Raw genomic sequence first — 11,607 nt, 5'->3', positions numbered from 1 at the left:
TTTAAACTTTTTTTTCTAATGTGTACAAATTACACCTACTTGACAGGGAAATAAGTGTGCGACACGGGCGCTTTCGCTTTCATTGCGTTTTCTGGATTCCTTTTTTTTTCTTTTTTTGACAAATGTAATAAAAAGTTATAGGGTCGGCCCCTAAAAATAGGGTAGGTCGGGTTACCGTAACCACACCTATTTTTTTTTTAGGCCTAAGCCAAAGTTCAACTTGCAATGGACATCTTTACTTTTACACTAACAACAGTTCACAAACAGACAGACGGAAAACAAGTTGTGACTTGTGTCGAGTATATTGTTTTATTTCAGTAACAAGTTTTAGTTTAAATAATTGTAATCAGCAGTCATCCAAGGCTAAGTCCACTGCCGTGCTCGTCCTGCCTTCTACCTGAAACACACACAAGAAAACGTTCAGTTTTTGACTCACATGCGAAGCAAAAGTGAGTATGTACTCACCCGAGTCGTCCGGACGTCCGTCCGCCCGGAAAACTTTAACGTTGGATATTTCTTGGACACTATTCAGTCTATCAGTACCAAATTTGGCAAGATGGTGTATGATGACAAGGCCCCAAAAAACATACATAGCATCTTGACCTTGCGTCAAGGTCGCAGGGGCCATAAATGTTGTCTAAAAAACAGCTATTTTTCACATTTTCCCCATTTTCTCTGAAGTTTTTGAGATTGAATACCTCACCTTTATATGATATATAGGGCAAAGTAAGCCCCATCTTTTGATACCAGTTTGGTTTACCTTGCGTCAAGGTCACAGGAGCTCTTCAAAGTTGGATTGTATACATATTTTGAAGTGACCTTGACCCTGAACTATGGAAGATAACTGTTTCAAACTTAAAAATTATGTGGGGCACATGTTATGCTTTCATCATGAGACACATTTGGTCACATATGATCAAGGTCAAGGTCACTTTGACCCTTATGAAATGTGACCAAAATAAGGCAGTGAACCACTAAAAGTGACCATATCTCATGGTAGAAAGAGCCAATAAGCACCATTGTACTTCCTATGTCTTGAATTAACAGCTTTGTGTTGCATGACCTTGGATGACCTTGACCTTGGGTCAAGGTCACATGTATTTTGGTAGGAAAATGTGTAAAGCTGTTCTTAGTGTATGATGTCATTGCTAGGTTTAGTTATTTGACCTTGACCCTCATGTGAGTCGTATGGGCTTTGCCCTTCTTGTTTAAAGTCCTATGTATCATCTCGTACATTCTCTACGCGGCACACAACTAAACGTTTTTGAACCCGATGCACAATGGTGGGAATATGGTTGCGCAGAGTTAGGGGTTGGGGGGAGGTGGGGGTCAAGTGTCTGGGTGGCCGTGAGATGTCCCCTACTGTCTAACCATGACGGTAGCGTATAGATGTGAAGCCATCAACCTTAAATAAATTCTCTCTCTCTCGCTCACACACACAGGCACACACACACACACACACACACACGTGACATACAAACAAACATGCACTCACACACACACACACGCTTGAACGTATCAGAGTGCAGGCGGCAGGTAATGTAAATCCCAATCTTGTAGCAAACATCAGACTGAAAGTATGTCTTCTCTTGATTCTCATCTTCAAATTTTAATTTTCAAGTTTCCAAACACATAGGTTATTCTCTGTCCATTATTCTAAGAGTCATACCTGGGGGGGCATGCATAATGAAATAAGGAGATTCAATCAATCAATCAATATGAGGCTTATATCGCGCGTATTCCGTGGGTAGGCCTACAGTTCTAAGCGCAGGTTTTTTTAAAATATTTTTTGAGTCACTTGAGAAAAAGTGACTCTATGTAATCGGTCAGTGTTAGTCTGTCCGGCCGGCCGTCCGGCCGTCCGTAGACACCACCTTAACGTTGGACTTTTCTCGGAAACTATCAAAGCGATCGGGCTCATATTTTGTTTAGTCGTGACCTCCAATGACCTCTACACTTTAACGATGGTTTCGTTGACCTTTGACCTTTTTCAAGGTCACAGGTCAGCGTCAAAGGAAAAATTAGACATTTTATATCTTTTCTCGGAAACTATCAAAGCGATCGGGCTCATATTTTGTTTAGTCGTGACCTCCAATGACCTCTACACTTTAACGATGGTTTCGTTGACCTTTGACCTTTTTCAAGGTCACAGGTCAGCGTCAAAGGAAAAATTAGACATTTTATATCTTTGACAAAGTTCATCGGATGTGATTGAAACTTTGTAGGATTATTCTTTACATCAAAGTATTTACATCTGTAGCCTTTTACGAACGTTATCAGAAAAACAAGGGAGATAACTAGCCTTTTCTGTTCGGCAACACACAACTTAACGTTGGGCTTTTCTCGGAAACTATAAAAGTGACCGGGCTCAAATTTTATGTGAACGTGACTCATTGTGTTGTGAATAGCAATTTCTTCCTGTCCATCTGATGCCTCATATAATATTCAGAACTGCGAAAGTGACTCGATCGAGCGTTTGCTCTTCTTGTTTTTATTTGTATGCAATTTATATCGCGCAAATATTCAAGGCGCAGGGATTTATTTATGCCGTGTGAGATGGAATTTTTTTTACACAACTACATTACGCATTCACATCGGCCAGCAGATCGCAGCCATTTCGGCGCATATCCTACTTTTCTCACCGCTTAGAGAACAGGAGCGAGAGAGGGGGACACATCGATGTAATTCTGCACGTCCGACACGTAAGACTTGGCAGTTCGGCACACGCTGTCAAGCATTCCTCTCAAGAACTGATCCTTGAAGTCCTGAAATCAATCACCAAACTTCAATATTGTCACCACAAACAAAACTGAAAGTTCGCTTGAAAGTAGTTCTGGACATCTAGAAAGCTAGGGCTTTATGAATTATTTCAAAGGTTATTTTACGGAAGGCGTAGACAGGACAAAACAGTAGAATACAATAAATAGGATACAACACGATACAGCCGTATTGCAAAGTTGACTGTCTACTTTTTTCGGGTTTCTATAAAGGCTTATTGGTTTGTTTGTTTGCTTGTTTGTTTGTTTGTCTGTTTTGTCTGTCTGTTTGTTTGTCTGTTTGTTTGTTTGTTGTTGTTTTTTCTATGACGGTGTGTTCTTCAAAAGTAAGGGTTTAATTTTGCAGACTTTAGAATATGCTTTACTATTTTACTGTAAGGTTAAGTGCTGCAACATTTTACGCCAACAAAACATGCAAATAACAGGACCAAAGCAGACAAGAAACACCCACTGTAAACAAAATAATGCTTACCTGAAGATTTCTGGGAGGTGGCAAGATGCCTGAAAGGATCTCCCTGAAGTTGTCAAAGGCCACCTGCCCCCTGAAGCCAAGGTCATCCAGAGGCTTGCCCCTCCATTCCTCCATGCTTTGGGGCATCATCTTGCTCTGCTGGAACCCGCCCCACCAGTACTGCACAGTCAAAATGGTCTTTGTTAGCTCTAAAGCTCTATGTTCACAGTGGAAATTATACGGTTTGTTATCACCGAGGATTGCAAAAAAAAACTAAAAAAACACCATCTTGCTCTGATGGAACCCTCCCCGCAAGTACTGCACAGTGAAAAAAGTCTTTGTTAGCTGTAGGCCTATAGTTCTATGCCCAAAATGGAAATCAAGTTAGAGAGTCTCCGGTGGTGTTTGCTGTTATCACTGAGGATTGCCGTCCGTCTGATTTCCCTCGGTGTGAGCTAATTGCCTTTCTATGCCACGTATCAACGGAACAAGTCAAAGTTAATACTCAATCGACACAAGCTCATACATTACTCAACTGCCATCTTTATCATTCCGGTACCTTGTGAACGTGGAGGAGAGACGGGGAACTTGCTGAAACGAAAATACCGAGTGTGTGCAGATAGGATACGTTGAAGTTGAAGCTGACTTCTACATTTGTTTGTCTAGTTGTTGCTGATGTTATTGTTGAGAGAAAATGCTCTCCGAAGTGTCCTCAAGGACACACACACACAAATCCGTTAAGTCAGTGTTGATGCATGGACACATTCGAAAAGAAAGCAATGTTTTGTTTAGAATAAAGACAATTCACACATTTGCACCAGGAGAACTTTCTCAGCGTTACGCATTCATCATTTGCATGCATTTCTTCCCTAAACGAAGAATACCGTCATCACATGAATCGAGTATACATGACTCGATATAATAATATGCATCACACGCGGGACTTAACTCTGCAGGCAGAATAACCACTCTTTTGCCAACCCGCCGCTACTCCTATACCCCCGGCATCTGTAATATATCCCCCCCCCCCCCCCCACCCCCGTATTTCCCAATGCCGCCTTTTTCACCCAACCTTCTACCGCTGACGTCACATATTCAGTTGTTATTTCAGAACACACGGATATTCAGTATTGGCTTTCCAGTTGTCTTTTTAATGACACCCGGCTTTTTATACAAAAAAGTTTAGGAGGCGATGGCATTGTTCAATCAGAATCATTGAATTTTAGGTCAAACTTTATAGTTTACCCGGACCGTACAATAGGATTGCATTTCATGTCGGAAGCTTAAAAATTACTTCAGTGGTTTCTTAATTCAAATTATGCTTGAAATTCGGTATCACTGAATCCAATACTGACGTATACATAGAACTGATGGTGTTTGGATTGAAAATGTCCTCAAGTTAAAAACCCTAGAAAACAAACCAGGTCAGTTCAGTTTGGCTTCGGTTATCTACACCACTGAGTCAGTTCTGTACCGGTAGAAGGTTTCGACTGACTAACCAAGAGTTTACTAGTCTCGGTGAAAAAAATTCGTTGCGCGGATCAGTTGTAAGGCCGACAAGTCCGGACCTTGAGTCCAAATCGTCAGAAAACTCAGTTCCCAAACTGGCGCCTTCGGTATACGATCACTAAAGGGTTATAACGCTAGAAATATCCCTCAGCGGGTTACTTCTGAGCAGTTTGTCATGCAACCTTCACTATGGGGAAATCAATCTGTGGCATTACAATGCCATTTTACCCAAACAATTGCGTCCATTACAGGCTTTTAGCCTCGGAGAGATAACGAGCGAGTTTTAGCGTCAACTAAGGTGACTCGAGTCGAGCCGGAGGTCGCAAAAACTCGGTCCGGTACGACTGGAGTGACGTCACCGGTTAACCAACTTTCAACCTTGCTTCCTGCGTAGGGTCTCTCCAGTTCCAAGATGGCTGCCAAGGCGAGGTGAGAAACTTCTGCAAATATTTTTTGACAAAGTTACGGATTGTGAGAAGACATTTGTTGTAAATCACTTAGCCTTTCAAAAATTAAGGATACTGGGTTGGATACTGTCTTGGTTTTAATGCATTTTATTTTAGCAGTGATGTTTATTTTGGGAAGAAATGAGGTCAACAGGAGTTTGGGTGCGATTTCGGCTCAAATGTACTTTAGCGCCCTGAACTTTTACCCGGCTGTTTTGCGCTCGATTTTCACGCTCACTTCTTCATTGACGTTCGAATCGATAGTTCGATGTTTTGGCATTACATTCACATCAACAATAAAACAGTACTGCTTGTTCATCATCGTCGTCCATCAACTCTCCACAACAGTAAATCCGTAACGCGCTTGTCGCCATCTTGTTGCAAGGGACGCGACTGGACACAACCCAACAGCGTTTCCGCGAAGAAAAAAACCAGACATGCGCAGTGACCCTACCGTAGCTCAACCCTGTTCCTCGCGAAAACTCGCTCAACATGTCTCAACTGAAGGCTTCCGGTTTAATATCCTGCAGACCATTTACCAAAACACGGCGACTGACTTCACCGCTGGTTCCAGAGTGACATTAACTTGACGACACATCCTGTTCAGGTTTGTCAAGCCACAGCACTAGCAGATCACGTCTCTCACGTCCTTGGCTTTGTTGCCTCCTGCGATACCTGAACTCCATAGAAAGGACGAAACGACGCACCAACGAGACCAATACTGAAACAAACAAGACAGCGCTACACGCCGAAAACACTTTGCGACAGACAAAGCAACAAAGAAACAAACCAAACTTATAGAGGCCCTGAAAATCGACCCTAGGGAAAATATGCACGATATTTAGAACTCGGAGTGTGTAACCTAGCTATATATGTACACACTGGCTCCTGCTGTTGAACCCAGAAAGTTTTCCTGTTCAGCGCAATCGCTACCGCACTATATGTATACTGACTGGCTTGACAGAACAAGTGCAGTGCGTTAATTCATTCTGTGAGTTTAACAGGTTGACTAAATGTAGTAATTTTGCTTCACACACACACACACACACACACACACACACACACACACACACACACACACAACGTGACTCACAAACAAACACACACACACTGTTATATGAACACTGCTCTCTCTTCATCCAAAACACACACACACACACTTTTATATGAACACTGCTCTCTCTCCATCCAACACACACACACACACACACACACACACACACACACACACACACACACACACACAGGGAAGGCCAAATCTCAAATTTTTAACTCGCCTGCCGGTCGATTAACTCAGTCAAGAAAGTCACTAGCCCGCCAGACATTTCGCTGGCCCGGTACATACCACAGTTCATACTGTGTTTATATGCCTATGAAACTCGATAGTAAAACAAAGTGTTGCATTTGATCAGAATATTCACTGGCCAGCCGGGCGAGTTCCCATGCGTTTTCTACTACCCCGGAGGATTTTATACTCGCCCCTGGCGATCGGGGGGACGATTTGGCCATCCATGCACACACACACACACACACACACACACGGCATCAATATCCTGAAAAATCGGAGCAATGTTTCCTACACAAAGAATAGATTATTATTACAAAGTTCGTTCTTATGCAAGTATGAAACGCCTAATTTGGACCTCTGCTCGGAGGGAAGATTGGACCACTGGTCCAATAAATCCGACGCATTATAACATTATTAGTGAAAGTTAGACCAGTGTACAATATGCAATATGTCATCATGACATCTATGTGCTGGACTTGTTTTGTTGTGTTTTCTTTCTCTGTGCGTGACTCAGTGAGATGTCTTGCAATCAGCTGTTCAACACTATGTTCTTGTTGTTTCTAAAACAAAACGTTAGCCCCAAATAAACTAGAGAAAAAAAATAGACGACTAATACTTCCTTTTTAAGAAGGGTCAAAAATCTATTTTTCTATTCTACATTATTCGGGGTAATGCTTTTATGTTATCTTTGAAGATTATTTACAAATGTGTTGTCATTTGTTTGTTAGTGACTTGGTTGTTATTAAGAGTCCAACTTGCACCATCTTGCCCGATGTTGCGGCAAAGTTAAACTTCAATAATGGAATTTGTATTTTATTTTATTGCTTTTGAATATATTAGTTTTTAATTCTTACTTATAACTTCATTTGTGGCGGCAATGATTGATATAGCTTTGTTTGTAGCAGCGCTATTGTCTTTCTGTTTGCTTGACACAAAGTGGGTATTCCCCTACTGTGGCGGCCCACTAGTGTATAACCTGTTTCTTCCTTCCACTGTCGAGGACATGTGTGTGTGTGTGTGTGTGTGTGTGTTGTGTGTTGTGTGTTTGTGTGTGCGGCTTGATCACAGTGAATGATAAGATAGCGTATGACCGAATCTAACCGTGGTGGGACAAAATGTTTTGATGGTTAAAGAAATATGAATGCAAGCGATGTTCTGACCTTTCTCTCTCTCCCTCTCACTCTTACACTTTCTATCTCTCAGAATTTCAATCTCTGAGCACACACACACACACACACACACACACACACACACGCATATCAATGGTGAGTATATGAAATATTATGAGAGACAATTTTATTATTGTTACATGACAATATTGTAAACAAAAAATGTATCATCACAACAAGTGTATTTGTCACTGAGAGAGAGAGAGAGAGAGAGAGAGAGAGAGAGAGAGAGAGAGAGAGAGAGAGAGAGAGAGAGAGAGAGAGAGGGGGAGAGAGATCGAGAGAGAGGGGGGGAGGGGGGGGGGAGAGAGAGAGAGAGAGAGAGAGAGAGAGCTTCAGCTGACACCCTACACCATATGGCAGATGAAACAAAAAGAGAATCAGTTCTAATCCTTTTTTTTATCTTGTAAAAGTTAGTTTAGATTGGGAACAGACAATAACTAATCAGATAAATAATCAAAATAAACGATCACTGAAATGTGACAAAAACATTGGTCTCAGAAAAAGGAAAAGTGAAAATACATCACATACCAAATAACTGGAATGTGATCAAAAGCTCTGAACTTGGAAACAAGTACATTTAAAACACACAACAAACTGTTGCCACTCTAGACAGAAAATGTTTCCAAAAACTAAATACAGTGTCGAAACAAGTACATCAAAACACACAACAAACAGTTCCCTCTCTAGACAGAACATTTGTTCAAGATCTAAATACAGTGTAGAAAGGAGGACGGACTGTTAGCTTCGGAAGGCTTATAATGTTAGTACACTACTGGCGTTGTATTTAATACAATTAACAGAAGAGCAACCTGGACGGACTGTTAGCTTCGGAAGGCTCATAATGTTAGTACACTACTGGCGTTGTATTTAATACAATTAACAGAAGAGCAACCTGGACGGACTGTTAGCTTCGGAAGGCTCATAATGTTAGTACACTACTGGCGTTGTATTTAATACAATTAACAGAAGAGCAACCTGGACGAACTGTTAGCTTCGGAAGGCTCATAATGTTAGCACACTACTGGCGTTGTATTTAATACAATTAACAGAAGAGCAACCTGGACGAACTGTTAGCTTCGGAAGGCTCATAATGTTAGTACACTACTGGCGTTGTATTTAATACAATTAACAGAAGAGCAACCTGGACGAACTGTTAGCTTCGGAAGGCTCATAATGTTAGTACACTACTGGCGTTGTATTTAATTACCAGAAGAGCAACCTGGACGGACTTTGAGTGAGCGATGGTGAGAGTAATTTATTCTAACATGCTTTTGTCTGGCAGTTCTTTGAGTTTTAGCTCAAGACAAAAATTCTGACTTAATCTAACACGCAAGCCATATGTTCAATTCAGCCCGTTAAAAAGAAATCATAAACTTTTCTTTATGATGAGGCCCCCTTCGTCAATTAGTTGGAATGCATCAATTCACTTACAATCCAACTTGCAAAACCTCTGACAACAAACAAGTGCAAAAATTGGTTAAAAAAAGCTCTTTGACACATGCATGTTTACGTATCACAGATCAGATAATCAATACAGATCAAATTAACATGAGAGACCGGCCCCCGTAGCGCAGTGGTTAGCGCATCGGGCTGCGGGCCGGGAGGTCGTGGGTTCGAATCCCATCAGGGTCATGTGGGTTTTTCGGGCTACGGTCGGCTCCTACCCAGAGTGGAAGTGCTATGGTTCCTATGGGAAGGCTGGAATCACACAGCCGAGTGTCATTTCACTTAACGAATGCGACTTTGAGGGTGCTCAGGTTCTGTTTACCTGACCAACACCGCAGGTGCGGCAGTTCTTGGGCCTGGTTGACACCAGGATATATTATGACAGTAAGCGTAGAGTGCTGCCCTGTCACGTAGTCTCAAACCAAATTGGAAATCCATAGCATCATCATTATAATCATCCTCATCTCATTAATCATCCAAAATTATAAAATGTCCTTGCTCTTGTGGCCCTTCATGCCCGGAGCTCTCATGGTGACCTTGGTCTCAGTGTTCCTGTTCGATCCTTCCCTGAATAGTAGTTCTGCTGTCAGTCTTCAACGTGTGACGTTCTGGGGGGTCGACGGAGGGACGTGGTGGCGGTCTGCTCTCTGGAGGGGACGCTCACTTAGTCTGGCTCCGCGACTTAGCAGTCAATGTCGTTGGTAGGGGGCATAGTAGGTAGTGGGCTGAGTCCGTTAGCTCGGGACAGACCCACTACTGAACACCGTCGAAGTGACTCAGCAGAAGTGCAGTGTCAACTTCCGAGGGTAGCCTACCGCAACGACCCGACATCCCTCCCTGGAGCGTCTGTAAAATCGACAGGTCTGGCAGCGGAACGAAATTCAGATGTGGATGGAGCAGCGAATGCAGGGACGGGGCGGCGTGAGAGAATACAGGAACAAGGAACAGGTGTAGGGACAAAAAAAAAAAAAAAAAAAAAATTAACATGAGACCACAAAAGAGAAGGACAATAATGAACCTGGAATGAGACTGATGACAATAAACAACACTTGCACATGTCAGCAACAGGAAAAATATCACAAAACAACAAACTTTTATTTTCAATAAAATGACGTCCTTTCAAATGACAATGAAACCGCCGGAACTCTTTGTGCAAACAGCAACTATTACTACACTGCAGCTTGTGAAAGTCAAGGGAAGCCACCACTGCCACTGTCAAGGGCAGAGCACTATCGTCGTCCAGATAAGCTCCCTTGGCTGCTGCGCACACTACGAAGACTGCCAGAGGACGAGGCCGGAGAGGGAGGCACTGAAACACAGGGAGGTACAAGACATGAAACACAGGGAGGTACAAGACATGAAACACAGGGAGGTACAAGACATGACACACAGGGAGGTACAAGACATGCGAAATCATTTCATTTCATGTTTGTCATGTTATTTTCATGTTTCAATTTGTAAGATTTTTTTTCTCCTTTTTACATTTAGTCAAGTTTTGACTAAATGTTTTAACATAGAGGGGGAATCTAGACGAGGGTCGTGGTGTTTGTGTGTGTGTGTGTGTGTGTGTGTGTGTGTGTGTGTGTGTGTGTGTGTAGAGCAATTCAGAGTAAAATACTGGACCGATCTTTATGAAATTTTACATGAGAGTTCCTGGGTATGATATCCCCAGACGGTTTTTTTCATGTTTTTTTTTTATATAAATGTCTTTCCGGGAACGTAGAAGAAGAATATAAATGTCTTTGATGATGTCATATCCGGCTTTTTGTAAAAGTTAGGGCGGCACTGTCACACCCTCATTTTTCAATCAAATTGATTGAAATTTTGGCCAAGCAATCTTTGACGAAGGCCGGACTTTGGTATTGCATTTCAGCTTGGAGGCTTAAAATTTAATTAATGACTTCGGTCATTAAAAATCTGAAAATGGTAATTAAAATAATTTTTTTATAAAACGATCCAAAACTACGTTCATCTTATTCTTCATCATTTTCTGATTCCAAAAACATATAAATATGTTATATTCGGATTAAAAACAAGCTCTGAAAATTAAAAATATAAAAATTATGATTAAAATTAATTTTCCGAAATCGATTTAAAAACAATTCCATCTTATTCCTTGTCGGTTTCTGATTAAAAAAACATATAGATATGATATGTTTGGATTAAAAACACGCTCAGAAAGTTCAGACGAAGAGAGGTGCAGTAAAGCGTGCTATGCAGCACAGCGAAACCACTACCGCGCTAAACAAGCTCGCCAGTTTCACTGCGTTTTGCACGAGCGGCGGAATACGGTCGTTGTTAAAAAAATGCAGTGCGTTCAGTTTCATTCTGTGAGTTCCACAGCTTGACTAAATGTAGTAATTTCGCCTTACGCAACTTGTTTTTTCTTCTTTTTACATTTAGTCAAGTTTTGACTAAATGTTTTAACATAGAGGGGGGAATCGAGACGAGGGTCGTGGTGTATGTGCGTGTGTGTGTGTGTGTCTGTCTGTCTGTCTGTGTGTGTGTGTGTGTGTAG

The 11,607-nt window shown here is 41.7% G+C and overlaps 1 protein-coding gene across 1 annotated transcript in view; it reads right to left on the bottom strand.

Moving 5' to 3' along the window:
- Positions 1-10,165: 10,165 nt before the first annotated feature.
- LOC138945804 (coiled-coil domain-containing protein 39-like) overlaps positions 10,166-11,607 on the bottom strand; it is a 75,811-nt gene continuing 74,369 nt past the window's right edge. Inside the window, exon 23 of the mRNA XM_070317314.1 lies at positions 10,166-10,398. Within this exon, the coding sequence (XP_070173415.1) occupies positions 10,319-10,398 (80 nt within the window). The 3' untranslated portion in view covers positions 10,166-10,318. The remainder of the gene's footprint in view (positions 10,399-11,607) is intronic.

This window comes from Littorina saxatilis, linkage group LG13 (genome assembly GCF_037325665.1).
Source record: "Littorina saxatilis isolate snail1 linkage group LG13, US_GU_Lsax_2.0, whole genome shotgun sequence".
Taxonomy (NCBI): domain Eukaryota; kingdom Metazoa; phylum Mollusca; class Gastropoda; order Littorinimorpha; family Littorinidae; genus Littorina; species Littorina saxatilis.
The sequence above is the reverse complement of the archived record's forward strand: the minus strand, read 5'-3'. Positions and strand labels throughout refer to the sequence as shown.